Source organism: Trichechus manatus, unplaced genomic scaffold (genome assembly GCF_000243295.1).
Source record: "Trichechus manatus latirostris isolate Lorelei unplaced genomic scaffold, TriManLat1.0 scaffold00002, whole genome shotgun sequence".
NCBI lineage: Eukaryota > Metazoa > Chordata > Mammalia > Sirenia > Trichechidae > Trichechus > Trichechus manatus.
The window spans coordinates 38,028,477-38,047,508 of NW_004443938.1; the positions used below are offsets into that span (position 1 = coordinate 38,028,477).

The window sequence follows — 19,032 nt, forward strand, 5'->3', positions numbered from 1 at the left end:
TCCAGTCAGTTGGCCAGGTAGTTGTCTTCCAAATTTCTTGGCATAGTTGAGTGAGCCGTTTCAGCACTGCATCCGTTTGTTGAAACATCTCAATTGATAGTCCGTCAGTTCCCAGAGCCTTGTTTTTTGCTAATGCCTTCAGTGCAGCTTAGACTTCTTCCTTCAGTGCCATCAGTTCCTAATCATATGTTACCTCTTGAAATGGCTGAACGTTGAACAGTTCTTTTTGGTTTAGTGACTCTGTGTATTCGTTCCATCTTCTTTTGATGCTTCCTGCATCGTTTAGTATTTTCCCTGTAGAATCCTTCAGTATTGCAACTCGAGGCTTGAATTTTTTCTTCAGTTCTTTCAGCTTGAGAAATGCGGAGCCTGTTCTTCTGTTTTGGTTTTCTATCTCCAGCTCTTTGCACATGTCATTATAATACTTCACTTTGTTTTCTCAAGCCACCCTTAAGTTCTTCATCACTTCTTCCTTTTGCTTTAGCTACTCAACGTTCAAGTTTCAGAGTCTCTTCTGACATCCATTTTGGTCTTTTCTTTCTTTCCTGTCTTTTTAATGACCTCTTGCTTTCTTCATGTGTGATGTCCTTGATGTCATTCCACAGCTCGTCTGGTCTTCAGTCACTAGTGTTCAACACGTCAAATCTATTTTTGAGATGGTCTCTAAATTCATGCGGGATATACTCAGGGTCGTACTTTGACTCTCGTGGACTTGTTCTCATTTTCTTCAGTTTCAGCTTGAACTTGTATATGAGTAATGGATGGTCTGTTCTGCAGTTGGTTCCTGGCCTTGTTCTGACTGATAATATTGAACTTTTCCATAGTCTCTTTCCACAGATGTAGTCAATCGGATTCCTGTGTATTCCATCTGATGAGGTCCATGTGTATAATCCCGTTTATGCTGGTGAGAAAAGGTATTTGCAATGAAGAAGTCGTTGGTCTTGCAAAATTCTGTCATGCGATCTGCAGCATTGTTTCTATCACCAAGGCCATATTTTCCAACTACTGATCGTTCCTTCTTTGTTTCCAACTTTTGCATTCTAATCATCAGTAGTTATCAATGCATCCTGATTGCATATTCGATCAATTTCATACTGTAGAAGCTGGTGAAAATCTTCAATTTCTTCATCTTTGGCCTTAGTGATTGGTGCATAAATTTGAATACTAGTCCTATTAACTGATCTTCCTTATAGGCATGTGGGTATTATCCTATCACTGATAGTGTTGTACTTCAGGATAGATCTTGAAATGTTCTTTTTGACGATGAATGCAACACCGTTCCTCTTCAAGTTGTCATTCCTGGCATAGTAGATATGATTGTCCTATTCAAAATGGCCAATACCAGTCCATTTCAGCTCACTAATGCCTAGGATATCGATGTTTATGCATTCCGTTTCATTTTTGACAGTTTCCGATTTTCGTAGATTCATACTTCGTACGTTCCACATTCCAGTTATTAATGAATATTTGCAGCTGTTTCTTCTCATTTTGAGTCGTGCCACATCAGCAAACGAAGGTCCCGAAATCTTGACTCCATCCACGTCATTAAGGTCAACTCTGCTTTGAGGAGGCAGCTCTTCCCTATTTGTCTTTTGAGTGCCTTCCAACCTGGAAGCTCATCTTCTGACACTATATCAGACAATATTCCACTGCTGTTCGTAAGATTTTCAGTGGCTAATTCTTTTTAGAAGTAGACTACCGGGTCCTTCTTCTTAATCTGTCTTAGTCTGGAAGCCCAGCTGAAACCTTTTTGACATGGGTGACCCTGCTGATATCTGAATACTGGTGGCATAGCTTCCAGCATCATAGCAACACGCAAGCCCCCACAGTACGACAAACTGACAGACACGTGGGGGAAAATGTTAAACAGATTTAGATATACTTACGAATTAAATCTCAAACAGTAAAAGAGAATATAAGCTCGTGAAACTTGCTAGGTGGCTGTCCAATAAAGTTACTAGTGTTACCTGATTACTAGTGTTAAAAAAAGGATTGCACTAAAATCACTTTGATGCTGTCCCTTTTGGTAGCAAATCTACCTTCCCAAGTATACATTGGCTTAGGCTGATGGCAAAATTACTTTGAATTGCTTGCGGACATTTTAACCATTGATAATGGGAATGGTTAATTAATAAGGAGGATGGTAAAATGAATATTGTTTGGGGATTTGAAAATTAAATGGTATGATTCATATACTGCTTTATGACATTATTCCAGTGCATTTGGCATGTTGAAGCTTTTAGCTTTGCAGGTAATAACGGCTCAGAGAGGCAAGTTAAATATATCTGATACAATTAAAATGGAAAAAAAAAATCCAAGACATGGAAACATAGATACCGAATATATTGATAGTATCTTTGGTGTCCCACTTCACTATTATTATTAAGCTGAACATTCACAGACTGTAGAATTGATTGTTGTAATTATTACTACTTAGTGTTTAAATGAGATAAAACATCTATGAGTAACAATTCTACTTTTCTTCTTATATTCTTAGTATATTCATAGAGTTGTGCAACCATCACCACTGTCTAATTTTAGAACATTTTCATCACCTCAAAAAAGAAATGCCATGCCAATTACCAATCACTCCCTATTCCCCTCTCTCTCCAACCCCGGGCAGCTACAAATCTACTTCATGTCTCCTGTGGATTTGCTTATTTTGACCATTTCACATAAAAGGAATCATATAGTGTGCGGTCTTTTGTTTTTGGCTTCTTTCACTCAGCATGCTTTCAGGGTTAATCCATGTTGTAGCGTGTATCAGTACCTTCCTTTCTGTTGCTGAATAATATTCCCTTGTGTGGATTGCCAAATTTTGTTGATCATTCATCAGTTGATAGACATTTGTGTTAGTTCCACTTTGGGACTATTGTGAGTAATGCAGCTATAAATAAATGTGTAGAAGTTTTTCTGTGGACATATGTCTTCAGTTCTCTTGGGTATATGCCTAGCAGTTGAATTTCTGCATCTATAGTACTTTTATATTTAGCATTTTGAGGAACTGCCAGGCTCTTTTTCTGAAGCGGCTGTGACAATTTATAATTCCACCAGCAGTGTATGAGGGTTCCAGTTTCTCCACATCCTTGTCAAACTTGTTATTGTCTTTTTTATTGGAGCCATGTTAGTAGGTGTCAGGTAGTATCTTATTGTGATTTTGGTTTGCATTTTCCTAGTGACAGATGATGTTGAGCATCTTTTTTGTATCATTTGTTTATCTTCCCTGAAGTATTATTTGATTTTTAATGGGATTACTTATCTTTTGTTTACTTGTAAGAGTTTTTCTGTTCTCTGGATACAAGTCCCTTATTAGATAGATGATTTGAAAATATTTTCTTCAATTAGTGGTTGTCCTTAACAATTTTTTGATGATGTCCTTTGTAGCACAAAACTTTTTTGTTTTGATGAGGTCCAGTTTATTTTTTGTTTCTTGTGCTTTTGGTGTCATATCTAAGAAAGTGTTTAATCAGCTTATGATGATTTACTCTTATGTTTTCTTCTAAAAGTTTTATAGTTTTAGCTGTTAAGGAGTCCTGGTGGTGCAATTGTTAAGCACTCTGCTGCTAACCAAAAGGTCGGTGGTTCAAACCCACCAGCTGCTCCACAGGAGACAGATGTGACAGTCTATTTCCATGAAGATTTATAGCCTTGGAAACCCTATGGGGCAGTTCTGCCCATTTTGAGTTAATTTTTGTATGTGATGTGAGGTAAGATTCCAACTTTTTTCTATTACGTATGGATAGCCAGTTGTCCCATCACTATTTTTTCCACATTTAATTGTCTTAGATCCTTGTTGAAAATCAGTTGTCCATAAATGTAAGGGTTTATATCTGAACTCTTAATTTTATTCCAGTGATCCTTATGTCAGCATTACACTGTTACTGTCTTATTAACTGTAGTTTTGTAGTAAGTTTTGGAAATGGGAAATGTGAGTTGTCTGACTTTGTTCTTCTTTTTCAAGATTGTTTTGGCTATTCTGGGTCCCTTACATTTCCATATGAACTTTAGGATCGCCTTGTCCATTTCTGGAAAAAAAATTAAAATGTAACTGGAATTTTGATAGGGATTGTGTTGAATCTGTAGATCAGTTTGAGAAGTATTACCATCTTAACAATATCAAGTCTTCTAATGCAAACTTACAGGGAACATATAGGATGTTCTATGTTCCATTTATCTTTAATATTCTTTCAGTGATGTTTTATGGTTTCCAGTGTACAATTCTTTTACCTCTTTCATTAAATTTATTTTAAGTATTTTATTCTTATTAATGCTATTTTAGATGGTTTTTTTTTTGGATTTCATTTTCTGAATGTTCATTGTTAAGCTATAGAAATAGATTTTTATACACTTACCTTGTATATTGCAACCTTGCTGAACTCAGTTATTAGTTATAACCAGTTATTTTGTTGATTCCTTGGACTTTTCTGTACACAAAGTCATGTCACCTGCAAATCAAGATACTTACTTTTTTCCAATCTGGGTATCTTTTGCTTACTTTTCTTGCCTAATTTCCCTGGCTACAACCTCCAGCACAGGATTGAATAGAAGTAGTGAGAATGTACATCCTTGTCTTATGGCTGATTTTAGGAAGAAGGCTTTCATTCTTTCACCATTAAGAGTAATGATAGCTGTAAACTTTCTGTAGATGGCCTTTGTCAGGCTTAGATCCCTTTGTATTTTTACTTTTTCAGTGTTTTTTATCATGAAAGGGGCCTTGGTGGCGCAGTGGTTAAGCACTTGGCTGTTAACCAGAGGTCAGCAGTTCGAACCTAGCCACTCTGCAGGAGAAAGATGTGGCAGTTAGCTTCCTTGAAGACTGATAGCCTTCAAAACCCTATGGGGCAATGCTGCTGTGTGCTGCAGGGTCGCTGTGAGTTGGAGTTGACTCTTCAGCAATGGTTTTAATCATGAAAGGGTGTTGTATTTGATCAAATAACTCTTTCTGCATCTATTGAAATGATCGTGTGGTTTTTTTTGTCCTTTATTCTATTAATATGATGGATTACATTGACTGATTTTTATATGTTGAACCAACCTTGCATTCCTGAGATAAATCCTATTTGGTCATAGTGTATGTATTTTATATGTTGCTGAATTCAGTTTGCTAGGATTTTGTTGAAAATTTTTGCATCTACATTTATAAGGGATATTGATTTGTAATTTCCTTTTTTGTGTGGTGTCTTGGTTTCATTTGGGTATCAGGGTGATACCAGCCTGACGGAATGAATTGGGAAGTGTTTCCGACTCACAGCGACCCTATGGGACAGAGTAGAACTGCCTTGTAGAGTTGCCAAGGAGTGTCTGGTGGATTCAAACTGCCGACCTTTTGGTTAGCAGCCGTAGCTCTTAACCACTACGCCACCAGGGTTTTCCCCTTCCCTTCTGCATTTTTTGGAAGTATTCGTAAAGGATTGAATCCATCTGGCCTGGGCTGTCTTGGGAATTTTTTGTTATTAGTAATTTAGTTTCTTGTCATAGGTCTGTTTAGATTTTATATTTCTTCTTGAGTCACTTTTGGTAGTTAATGTCTTTCTAGGAATTTGTCCATTTCGTCTAGGCTATCTAATTTGTTGGCATACAGTTGTTCATAATACCAAAACCAAAAATCAAACCTATTGCCGTCATGTCAATTCCGACTTTAAGCAACCTTATAGGACAGAGTAGAACTTCCCCATAGCATTTCCAAGGCTCGAGTCTTTGCAGAGGCAGACTGCTATATCTTTCTCCTATGGAGCGGCTGGTGGGTTCAAACCACTGACCTTTTGGTTAGCAGCCAAGTGCTTAAGCACAACGCCACCAGGGCACCTTACTGTTCATAATAGTCCCTTACAATCCTTTTTATTTTGGTAGTGTTGTTAGTGATGTCTACTCTTTCATTCCTGGTGTTCATAATTTGATTCTTCTCTATTTTTTTTCCTTGGTCAGTCTAGCTATAGGTTTGTCAGTTGTGTTGATATCTTTAAAAATTTATTTTATTTTCTCTCTGTATCTCTCATTTCACTCTAATCTTATTATTTCTTCTGCTGGATTTGGATTTATTTTGTTTTGTTTTTCCTAGTATCTTAAAGTTGAAAGGTAGGAAAAGGGTTTGAGATATTTCTTCTTTTTTAATACAGGCATTTACAACAGATTTCCAAAAGTCCTTAATTGCTATCTGGAAGTGCTTCTAGAAAGTTTAGAATTTTAAAGGAAAAATAATTTTACCACTAGGTGGGAGTAGAGACTTGGAAACTTTGTAGTTCTGTGTTAAGTGATACTCTTAGAAGCTTTCATTATATATAACACTGAGTAATATCATAGTGGGGCCCAGCTGGCGTAGTGGTTAAGAGCTACAGCTGCTAGCCAAAAGGTCGGCAGTTTGAATCCACCAGGCACTCCTTGGAAACCCTGTGGGGCAGTTCTACTCTGTCCTGTAGGGTCGCTGTGAGTCGGAATCGACTTGATGGCAAGGGGTATGGTTTTTTTGGTTTAATATCATAGTACTTTGTTTATCAGATTGTATCTCTGTTAATTCACTTATTATACCTATAATTTCAATATTAGATCTTTCTCTTGGCAGTACTACAGTTTAAATTTCTCATTACTTCACATAATTAAAAATCTTGATTGAAATTTAATTGATTTTCAGGTAAAATACTACAGTAATACTTGGCAAAAGCTGTAACCTGTGTAAGGCAGAAACCCGTCAGAGAAGGAAAACTCAAATACTTTCCACTAAAACAAGTAATAGAACAGTGGTGAGACTGCACCCTGTCAAAGGCAGGAAACTGGGGACCCCGAGAAACACTGCAGTCCTGTCGAGTTCCAGCTCACAGGTTTCACTGTGTCTTACTCATGAAGGCTATGTGAAAAGCCCAAGTTGCAGAATATTTGAACTTAATAGCAATTTAAATATGTTATTTATTGTTTGATTAGTAACTTGAATATCAGAGAGTTTTAGGAGGATTGCTTTGAACAGATGAGAATAATTTTTTATTATAGCATATTATAAAATTTTGCGTGTGCAGATTCTTACATCCAAAATGCGTGAAAAACGATTTTTGCATAGATTCTGAAATTTTGTTTGCACTGCAATATCTTTGATGATGATTTTCTTATAGACAGTGCTTACCTTATGCCCAAGTTACTATAATAAAGAATTTGTGTATTGCTGGATTAAGAATTCTTTGTCTGGAAACCTACTAATTTCTAAATATTTTCATTAGTATACGAAGTACCTTCTGGACGATTCATGAGAGAATTGTGTGGCCATCTCAATATCATTTATGATCTTTGCTGGTCGAATGATGATCGCTATATCCTTACTGCATCGTCTGATGGAACTGCCAGGTTGGTATACTTGAGAAGTACTTATTGTGTGTACTTATTCCTGTCTATGATCAGGAAAAACAAAGAGAAGATAAATTGAGCGTGCTGTAACTGTTCTTACACTTTTGCCATGTTGTACCTATCAAGGCATTGTCTATGCATCATTCAGACTGACTGATTACATAAGTAGTTGTGAAGACTTTTTTCTTGAAGACACTTTTCTTAAATGTATTTTATATATGTAATATAACAGGAGCACTGGTGGTGCAGTGGTTAAGCCTTTGGCTGCTACCCAAAAGAGGTCAACTGTTCGAATCTACCAGCCGCTCCTTGGAAGCCCTGTGGGGCAGTTCTACTCTGTCCTGTATGGTTGCTGTGTGTCAGAATTGACTTGATGGCAGCTGGTTGATATATAACATTTCTAGTCCTTGGTGTCTGTAAATTCTTGTTATGTAAACTGCTTTATTAATACTTGTGAAGAGGTTGTTAAACAACTGAGGTTTTTTTTCCTAGATCGTAAGCTCTTTGGTGGCACGAATTGTGCCTTCACTGCTGTCTTGATGCAGAGCTAGAACACAGTGTTGTTGAGTACATCACCGTAGGGTAAATAATGATTATGCATCTTAGGTTTTCAGAGCTTTATAGATTGGTGGATATTTGCATTTTTCAGAATGGTAGTCTTAAAATAAGTTAGTCCCTTTTAATTTAATAAGTATCACAATAAAACATTTGAAAAGTTGTCTTTTAAAGTTTTATTTACACTTTTTTAGCTGCTTTTTCTCCCTTTTATGTTTTCTAAAAATACTGTAGACAGTTTTTTAAGATACTTTTATATTTCATATTTGCCAGGAGCAATGGTGGTGCAGTGGTTAACGTGTTTGGCTGCTAACCAAAAGGTCGGCAGTTCCAACCCACCAGCCTGTCTGCGGGAGAAAGATGTGGCAGTCTGCTTCCAAAATATTTACAGTCTTGGAAACCCTATGGGACAGTTGTACTCTGTCCTAAAGGGTCACTGTGAGTCAGAATCTGTCTTGACGGCAGTAGGGTTTTTTATATTTGCCACTTAATTTGATTCTAAGAACTCTAGGTAGATAAACATTATTCTCTCTACAGAGTAGGAAACTGACACTTAGAGCAGTTGGAGATCCTCTCTAACTTCACTCTCATTTAGCTTACTTCCTCTGCTTCTTGCTCTTTGACACATGAAGACTTCTAGTCTCTGGACCTCTTCTACTCATTTTATCAGCGACTTTCTCCTTATAAAATGTCTGGTTGATCAAGATGTTATCGTTGCTATTTAGTTTTTATTTAAATGAAAACGATGGCAATTAGTGACAGTCTACCTTCCTGTCTGTCCAGCTGGGAACCTACTATTATTGTTGTTAGCTGTAAACAAAACCCTCGAGAGCCTGTCTACTTGGTTTTTTCTTCCAGCACAACCATTCTGAAGGATGCTAGGTAATGCTGGTGAAAAATACATGGCCTGACTATGAATTTGTAAGGCTTAGGTCACCAGAGCTCTCCCGTGCTGTGCATTCCATTTGCTTACCTTTAGTCAGTTCCCTTTTCTCATTCCTCTGGCAGCAGATCCAAACCTTACCATTCGTCAAGTCCTCTATACTAAATGCCAGTCTTCCCACTTTCATTAGATTGCTACTTTTGTGTAAATTAGCCAGATGTGGACTTCCTATATTTTCCTCCTACTGTCTTTAAGTTCACTCACCTTTATCTCTGTCTACTTCTCTTCATAAAGAGGTATGGGTGTACTCTGTGCCATCTATTGTTTCCTACCCCTCTTACCTCTTTAATATGTATCTTTATTGTGGCTTTCCCCCTTCATCTTAGAAACATACTCAAATCTCCTTATCTTTAAAAACCTTTTTTTCAAGTTTTCCTGCCTTTCAGATGACCGTGTTTTTTTCCTTTCTACACCGTCAGGAGCATTCTGTACACATTGTCTCTACTTCTATCCAGTGAGTCAGGCTTTTACTCCCACCGTACTGTACAAACTTCTTTAAGAAGTCAGCAGTTTCTTGCTCATTTTCAGATTAATTGACCAGTTTTAGTTCTTAACTCTGCTTTCATTGCGGTAATCGATTTTTGCCGTCTTAACAGTTTTTCAATTCATAATTTTCATTATCATGAATTTCCTTGTTTTCCTCCTATGACTGGGACCAATCCTAATATTATTCTCTCCCCCTACTTTCTTTTCTTCTGCCTGTTCTCCATGAATATTGATCCACAGAATTCTGTACTTCATAGTTGTCTCCTGGATTTTTATGCTTCTCCTAGTTTCTCTTAATCTTCTTCCCAGATTTTGAATCTCAATTATTTCTAGTTCCCACCTCTTTACTGAATTTGCTTTTCTGTTACATATTTCCACCCACATAGCTCAGTGGCACCTCAAATCTAAAATCTAACTTACTCACCTCCCTAGACTTCATTTTTTCCTCCTTTAGTCCTCTTATAATTCACATATTTGTGTGTGTGCATATGTGTATTTGTAATGTCATTCTAATCTACTCTGTCTCCCAAGCTAGGAACTGAGAGTAGTATCCATCTCTTCCTGGTTTCCCATCATTCCTTCCCACATCTGACTAGCTCTAAAGCCTGTCAAGTCTTCCTCCTAGAAGGCTCACCATTCTATCACATTTTCTCTATCCTCACTGCTGTTGCCTTAATCCAGACCCTTATTGTCTCTTGCTAAAACTGTTGCTACTAACCTTTCCCAGTCTTTAATCTCTACCTCCTCCCTCTCTGCTATGCCAAAATTATCTTTCCAAAACCATCTTTCATAATGATTTGATTTTAAAATAATTTAATTACCCATTGTCCGTTGCAAAGCGCCCCAGTTCCTTAGCATGACCGAACAGACATGGCCCTCATTGGCCTTACGCCATTCTCCTTTGCACTTCCCTGGTACCCTTTCCTCTCCCACACAATCTTTTGAAATACCTTTTAGCATCCTACCTTCTTTAGCATCTCCATGCCTTTTTACCTACTCTTCTATGGTTTTCCTACTCTTTCTGTCTAACTCATTCATTCAACATTTATTAAGTGCCTTTTTTGAGCTATAGTATGTTCCTGGTCATCTTTTTAAACCCAGCTCAGATTTTATTATTTCTTGAAGCCACCTTGATTTCCCCATTAAACATACCCATTATAGTATACAGTATAATATAGTAAGTTTACATTTTTCTTATGTAGCTTTGAAATTTATATTAAGACACCTTACATCATAAAAATACGAATCTCAAAGCCTTAACTGAGTAAACAGTGAAGCATTGTTGCTAGAACCAGGAACAGAATGAGATTTTTGAAAGAGAAGGAATACTTGTAATGAGTATACTAAAGTCAGAAGGAAGAGAATCTGCCCAAAGATGACAAAAGTATGAATTCCTGCTCATGTTTTCTGCTCTGTCTGCCTGAGGATCACTGTCACATGTTATCAACAGTGTCACCTGAGTAACTATTTTGTCCTCATTAGCTTTCTGCCATATGTTATTGTTGTTAGGTGCTGTCGAGTCGGCTCTGACTCATAGCAATCCTGTGTACAACAGAACGAAACACTCCCTGGTCCTGCGCCATTCTCACAGTCATTGTTATGCTTGAGCCCATTGTTGCAGCCACTGTGTCAGTCCATCTCATTGACATTCTTCCTCTTTTTCGCTGACTCTCTACCAAGTATGATGTCCTTCTCCAGGGACTGGTCTCTCCTGATAACATGTCCGAAGTACGTGAGATACAGTCTCACCATCCTTGCTTCTGAGAAGCATTCTGGCTGCACTTCTTCAAGGACAGATTTGTTCGTTCTTCTGGCAGTCCATGGTACATTCAGTATTCTTCGCCAACACCGAAATTCAGAGGCATCAGTTCTACTTCGATCTTCCTTGTTCATTGTCCAGCTTTCTCATGCATATGAGGCAATTGAAAGTACCATGGCTTGGGTCGGGTGCACCTTAGTCCTTTAAACCGTTAAAGAGGTCTTTTCCAGCATATTTGCCCATTGCAGTATGTCATTTGATTTCTTGACTGCTGCTTCCATGAGTGTTGATTGTGGATCCAAGTAAAATGAAATCCTTGACAACTTCAGTATTTCCTCCATTTATCATAATGTTGTTTATTGGTCCGGTTGTGAGGATTTTTGTTTCCTTTATATTGAGGTGTAATCCATACTGAAGGCTGTATGTAGTCTTTGATCTTCATCAGTAAGTGCTTCAAGTCGTCTTCACTTTCAGTGTGCAAGGTTGTGTCATGTACATATCGCAGGTTGTTAAAGAGTCTTCCTTTAATCCTGATGCTGTGTTCTTCATATAGTCCAGCTTCTCGGATTAGTTGCTCAGTATATGGATTGAATAAGTATGGTGAAAGGATACAACCCTGATGCACACTTTTCCTGATTCTAAGCCGTGTAGTATCCCCTTGTTCAGTTGGAACAACTGCCTCTTGGTCTGCGTACAGGTTTCTCATGAGCACAATTAAGTGTTCTGGAATTCCCATTCTTCGCAATGTTATCCATAATTTGTTATGATCCACATAGTCGAATACCTTTGCATAGTCAGTAAAACACAGGTAAACATCTTTCTGGTATTCTCTGTGTTCAGCCAAGATCCATCTGACAGCAGCAATGATATCCTTCGTTCCATGTCCTTTTCTGAAACCGGCTTTAATTTCTGGTAGTTCCCTGTTGATGTACCTCTGCAACTGCTTTTGAATGATCTTCAGCAAAATTTTACTTGGGTTTAGGCTAAATCCCTTTCTGTAGTTATTGTTAGGATAATCTGTGTTTTTCTCAAGTCACCCACTCCTAATACAGTCAGAAAGGCTTTTTCATGTGTAATGGCTCCCAGATAGGCTATGTGCCTGTTCCACTTCCTCTGCATACATACTATTTTAAGTTTGGTATGCTTTTTTGTATTTTTTTTTTCTTTCCCAATTATAAGTATTTGTGTGTGTGTGTGTGTGTGTGTGTGTGTGTGTGTGTGTGTATGCACACTCTTCTAGTCCTTACAAATTTGTGTATCCTTGTAGTCTTCTTTCTCTGTGATAAACCTGATTTTTCCCTGAACACAATACATTTCTTAGGACCTTGAATCCTGTCAGTGCTTGGGTGACTAAAGCCATCATTGATACCAGTTTAGTTTTTATACTGCAAGCTTCATTTTGCTTTAAAAATATTAAATCTATTTTAATTATATTAAAATGTTTTGAAGATGTGGTTGCTTCATTTCTGCCTGTTATGTAATATACCAAATAAAGCTGCTAAATTTTATTAGCAAGCAACTGAGGTTTTTACCTTTTTAACTTAATACTCCTTCCAAGCTGGTGATTTTGTTCTTTTTAATAAGTATGTTCATTGAAAGTGTTATATGGTGAGAATGTGTATGCAACAACACACGTGCTTTATTTTTACTTGAAAACATGGTCTTTCACTTCCCCCATTATTAGTTTGGATTCTTAGTAATTAAAGACCATATCCTGTATTTTAAGCAGCTGCTGAGAAAACTCAGAATGTTATTCTTTATTAGAAACTGGTTTTTTTCCTTTCTTTTATTGATAATTTTGAAAAGGAGTTAAGTTACTTTAGTTCTTAGGCAGTAATTAAAGGGACGAATTATAAAGCATTTCCCCATATTAAAAATTAATATATTCTTCTCATTATAATAGCTTAACCAAACATAAAAATCAAATATACCACACTCATATTGCTGGATTTTGCCTATTTTTACACATTGACTGGAAAGTATCTAAAAGAGCCATTTAACCCTTAAGGTTTACTGTTGTGCCAAGACTGTAGAAGTATTAATAATCTTAAATTAAAAAATCATCTATTATTTAGAGGGAGAGGTAATGAAAGTGTTAAATGTAATGAAAGCGTTTAATGTGAGATAGTTTGTTTACTATCAAAATATTATAATTATCTTAATCTTATTTTATTCTAAAATTCATATTATAATTTCAGTGGCTTTTAAGTCTTCAGGATCTTTATGTTTATTATCTAGGCTTTGAAATTACAAATGTAAACTTTAATAGACTATCCTGTGGTATAAACCCCACTAGTATGAACTTCACAGAAGGATTATACACAACCCAAACAGGAAATCGTTAAAATTTCTGCCTGTATTTTATGTTTTGTGGATATTGTACCCAATGTAATATTTTACCAACTATTTGATGTGTTTAACCAATGTCAAAAATAGTTTTAAAAACAACCAGACATATCCAAATATAAATACAGCTTCTATTTTTCACAGTATAGATTAAATTAGTGCACAGATTAACCATTATGCTGGACAGTAACTTTGAGAAATCTTTTTGTCAAAGGACTAGAAGGCAGGAGGGGACAGGAAAGCTGATGATAGGGAACCCAAGGTTGAGAAAGTACAGTGTTGACATGCCGTGGTGTTTTTAACCATTGTCATAGGGCAGTATGTGTACTAACTGTTTAATGAGAAACCATTCTATTCTGTAAACCTTCATCTAAAGTACAAAAAAAAAAAATCACGTAAGATCAAATTGACAACAGCAACTCATACGGTTAGGTGGGAAGCCTAGGAGGCAGTGAGTTGAAGATAATGGTGATGGAATAATTTGGAAAAGGATAGTGAGAATAGCAGCACAACTGGAAGAACGTAATTGATGTCACTGAATTGTACATATAGAAATTTTTGAAATGGTGTATCTTTGGCTTTGTATATTTTCACGAAAAAAGAAAAAAGGTCCTCTAAGGTTGAGAATGGAGAGTATTGACATGTTGTGGGTTTTGTTAACCAATGTCATAGAACAATATGCTTACTGATTGTGTAATGAGAAACTATTTGTTCTGTAAACCTTCACCTAAAGTACAATAAAAAAAAAAAATCTCTTTGTCAAAATGGGAGGAATTCCACCCATGAAATACTTTTTCATCATATTTTTTATTATTCTAAAATTTATTTTACCATTGGTTGTCATTTGTGTACTTGAGGCCCAGTTGCTTATATTGGTTTGTAGAGAAACTTATAAAGAAACTTTGGCCTTTCAGAGGCAATATGTAACTTTTTAATCTTTTCTAGGATATGGAAAAATGAAATAAATAATACTAGTACTTTCAGAGTTTTACCTCATCCTTCCTTTGTTTACACGGCTAAATTCCATCCAGCTGTAAAAGAGCTAGTGGTTACAGGATGTTATGATTCTGTGATACGGATATGGAAAGTTGATATGAGAGAGGAACCTGCCATATTGATCCGACAGTTTGACACTCACAAGAGTTTTATCAACTCTCTCTGTTTTGATACTGAAGGTATGTCAGAGAATGTGCTCCAAATGAAGGCGAGTTGCATGAAGTTTTTTTAAATTATTTTTCATTTGACTAGGTTAATAATTATTTAAGCTTGAGAGATTTTATGTATTGATGGTTGTTTGGCATATTTAGATTCATCCTTTTTTTGTAGATCACATGATAGACCTGGGTATAGATTAAGCACTGCAGAACTTCTCTTTAGAAGTTTTCTCTATAGTTTTAAGGTTGTTAATTCTTAAACATTTAGATAAGAACCAGTCATGCAATTTTTGAAATTTCATAAATTTATTTCATGGGATTAGTGTTTAACATCTCAGTAGTTGTTTTTAAAAGGGCCTTCTAAGTTAAAGAGTAAAAAATGAGGATGTAAGGGGAATATACCAAAGCAATATTGAAAATTTATATTAATTGGAACAACAACATTAAAAAATATATATAGAAGGGAAACTTGTAGTTATTTAAAGGTATCTCTTAGTATCTCAATAATAGTGATAATGTTTTAAAAAAATAAATTATTTCATTAGCTGAAAGAAAAAATTAATTCATTATATCTATCAACTAGTCACTTTTTACATTATTTCAGATAATGTAAGCTATAGCTATAGTTAGTATGGGATCCAGACCAAAATGAATACTTATATATTCATTTCAACTATAGGGATGTTAATAAATTGAAACACATTCAAAAAAGGTCATCCAGTACGAGGGAGGGTAGGGGTGGGGATAGAAAAACACTAAATAGACAATAGATAAGTGGTAACTTTGGTGAAGGGTAAGACAGTACACAATACTGGGGAAACCAGCACAGCTTGTCCAAGGCAAGGTCATGGAAGCTCCATAGACATATCCAAACTCCCTTAGGGACTGAATTACTGGGCTGAGGGCAGTGGGGACCACAGTCTCAGGAAACATCTAGCTCAACTGGCATACCATAGTTTATAAAGAAAGTGTTCTACATTCTACTTTGGTGAGTAGCCTCTGGGGTCTTAAAAGCCTGTGAGTGGCCATCTAAGATACTCCACTGGTCTCACCCCATCTGGAGCAAGGGAGAATGAAGAAAACCAAAGACACAAGGGAAAGATTAGTACAAATGACTGATGGACCACAGGTACTACAGCCTCCACCAGACCAAATCCAGCACAACTAGATGGTGCCCGGCTACCACCACTGACCACTCTGAGGGGGCATAATAGAGGGTCCTGGACAGAGCTGGAGAAAAATGTAGAACAAGATTCTAACTCAGAAAAAAAAAAAAAAAAAGATCAGACTTACTGGTCTGACAGAGATTGGAGAAGCCCCTAAGACAATGGCCCCCGGACACCCTTTTAGCTCAGTAATGAAGTCACTCTCAGGGTTCACCCTTCAGCCGAAGGTTAGACAGACCATAAGACAAAAAGAGACTAAAGGGGCACACCAGCCCAGGGACAAGGACTAGAAGACAGGAAGGGACAGGAAAGCTGGTAATAGGGAACCCAAGGTCAAGAAGGGGAGAGTGTTGATATATCATGGGGTTGGTAACCAGTGTCACAAAACAATATGTGTACTAATTGTTTAATGAGAAGCTAGTTTGTTCTGTAATCTTTCATCTAAACTACAATAATAAAAAAAAGAAATTATTTTAAAACATCCATAAAAAGAAGAAAGATCAACCAAGGATAGAAAGGTATCTGAAAATACTGTCATAATAGAAAGAAGTACCTCTCAGATTGTAAAAGTGAAATGGAGAATTTCTTCAAATATTTGACCATAAGCTGTCCAAATGTGAAAAAACAGGAAATTGGTCTGTGTTGCTCTAATGGATAGAGGTGGGACCAAAGCTAAAGAAGACATATGTTCTCCTCAGAATTAGAAAACACTTTCTAATACATAGAACAGTTCACTAGCTGAATAAGCTGTTTTGTAAAATACCAAATCCACAGTTTCTGAACAACTGTCTGTTAGTAATCGTGTGTAAGATATTCCTGAGTCGGTATGAAGTTGAACTTGACGGTCTCCGCAGTCCCATAAAACTGTAAGATGGTTTATCTCTAAGAATTAATGTTAAACTGGAACACCTTTTATTTATTTTATTTATTCTCTGATTATTTATTGAGTTCCTACTGGGTCTCAGGCATTATGCTACTGGTATGTATTAGAATGTGGATATTTTTCCAGAAATGTAAAATAGATTGTATTGATTAATGAAGATAAGGGATACAGGTACATATTAGATTAATCAAATGATTTGTTTGATTTTGGAATGTGAGCCATATACACATAGACTGAGACGCTCATTTTTTTTTTTGTATTTAAATTCAGGCAAGTGGCAAAGGCGAATAAATCATCAAAAATAATTCAAAAGAGTGAATGCGTTTAAATATAATTGAGATTTGAATATAAATTTTTTTTCATTGTTTTCTTCTTCAAAACTGAAATATCTTTTAGTAGGTCTTCGATTCTTCGACTGTTTTACTGGAATGTGATTTCCCCAACTTTATATTATTTGTTTCTGATTCTGTGCAACATTCATAAATGAGTATTTTTTTTAAATAGGTCATCACATGTATTCAGGAGACTGCACAGGGGTGATTGTCGTTTGGAATACCTATGTCAAAGTGAATGATGTGCAACATTCAGTGCGCCACTGGAGCGTAAATAAGGTATAAAGTTGTGTTTCCTGTTTTGGGATTTAATTAGAGAAATTGAAAAATGACCTTAAAATCAATGTCAAGACATTCTGTTCTCTCTTTAAAAAAATAACAATTTTCTCAGTCCCTGAAAAGTCAATCATCATGCCTTCCTGATGGCTGCTTGATGATGGGATGTGACTTACTGAAAATTTTCTTCATTTTGATCAAGCTTTGCCTTCATTTTTTGAGCCCCAGTCTGCCCTCTGGCATTCAGTGATCCTTTAGATGAAATTTATGCCCAAAAATGAGGTGTATGTTGTATTACTGTGTATAAGTAATAACATACTTTCCACTCTTCTTGAATCAGTCACACCTCTGTAAAAATACTGTGCTCAGTGTTTTTTCAGCAGTGTTGTTTTTCAGAATTATGTAGTTATGATTGGGTTTGTTACTTAATCACAATAATTGTTTCATTTGAAACTTGCTAAATAGGCAGAAATAAGTGAGTAACCTCTTCATTTTATGGGTAGAAAGTGGCTTGTATTTTGAGCAGTTATGTTGGTGTATATTTTTTACATTTGGTTAAAAAAAATAAAATGAATCATTAAACTTGAATTTGTTTTCTATAAATAGACGTAGTTTCTATCATACATGTTAAATCTTTGTTCTTCAGTTTTTCATAATAGATTATGACAGCAGTTGTTCTAGTTTGAAGAAGACACTCTTAAGTGTAAAGAATTTCCATGAACTTTGGTTAAATCTGTTGAGTCTGTCAGATCTGTTTAAAAAACAGTCTGATGTCTCCTGTTTTTAGTCATTCTCATCTTATCTGTCAGATTAATGAATGATGTCTTGTTGTAACCTAATTTTACACAGTCTGAAAAAAACTGTCGAATTACTTGTGAACCTGAGTGATTGGCAAGGCTCCAAAGGCACCAGTTCTAATTATTTGAGTATATAATGCAGAAGTTATTTGTTACAAAAGTCATGTGTTTATTTACCACAATATAGTAATGAGAAGACAAATTTACCTTGAAAATCTGCAAGTTGATGATTACTTGAGATAGTCAAAAATAAAAAGTTAGGAAATGAGCTGCTATGTCTTTTTAGTAGCAGTGGATCACTGAATGCCACAGGGCAAACTAGAGACTGTGGTTTCATTCATTCTTGGTACTATTCCGCCAGCAGTGTGGGGAAGGCTGTTATACTCCTCTGTCTCTTGAGGATGAAGTGTCCATGTGTTGTTTCACACAGTCCTTGGACCAGGTCAATGGCTTCAAAACAAGGGCCTTTTTTTTTTTTTTTTTTTTTTTATTCTGAGAATGAATATGGTAAAGAAAAAAATATAGAGGAAATCACTAACGGATTCTACAAACACCAAATCTGCCAGCACTTTCTCAAATTTACACCTAACACGTGTTATGTAGTTTTGTTTTTGATTTTGCACATTTGCATCTGTGTAAGTGTTGCTCCAGTTGCTCAAACCCCCAGCCGTGCTTCCCCCATCCCCAAACTGTTGTGGTACAGCTCACTAAAATCCCCATCTGTGGTGTCATTGTTTGACATTTTTCTATAAAAATTAGCTGACAGCAGGTCTTAGTGTTAAACAGCTGTAGCAGGGACTCAGCTACCACTATTAGGGCTGCAGCAGTATTGTAGCACAGCGCTGCTGGTGCCAACCCACCTGTGAAGAGGAGACCCTCTAGGAGAAGGGAGCAAAAAGGGGACCCCTGAAATGAGAAGAAGGCTAATTAGAATTCTGCCTACAGGTTAAAGCAGACTTTCCTTTGACTGTAAGGGCTTTAGCCTAAGCAATTTTGCATTTGCAAT

The 19,032-nt window shown here is 36.4% G+C and overlaps 1 protein-coding gene across 11 annotated transcripts in view; it reads left to right on the plus strand.

Annotated features, from left to right (window-relative positions):
• Positions 1-19,032, plus strand: part of AHI1 (Abelson helper integration site 1) — a 225,809-nt gene that overhangs the window by 47,705 nt on the left and 159,072 nt on the right. For all 11 annotated transcript variants that reach the window (XR_002823803.1, XM_023729901.1, XM_023729897.1 and 8 more), the window contains 3 exons: positions 7,206-7,329; positions 14,364-14,593; positions 17,126-17,232. Coding sequence is in view for 10 of the 11 variants with exons in the window: in XM_023729901.1 (XP_023585669.1) it covers positions 7,206-7,329; positions 14,364-14,593; positions 17,126-17,232 (461 nt within the window). In the remaining variant the exon portion in view is untranslated. The remainder of the gene's footprint in view (positions 1-7,205; positions 7,330-14,363; positions 14,594-17,125; positions 17,233-19,032) is intronic.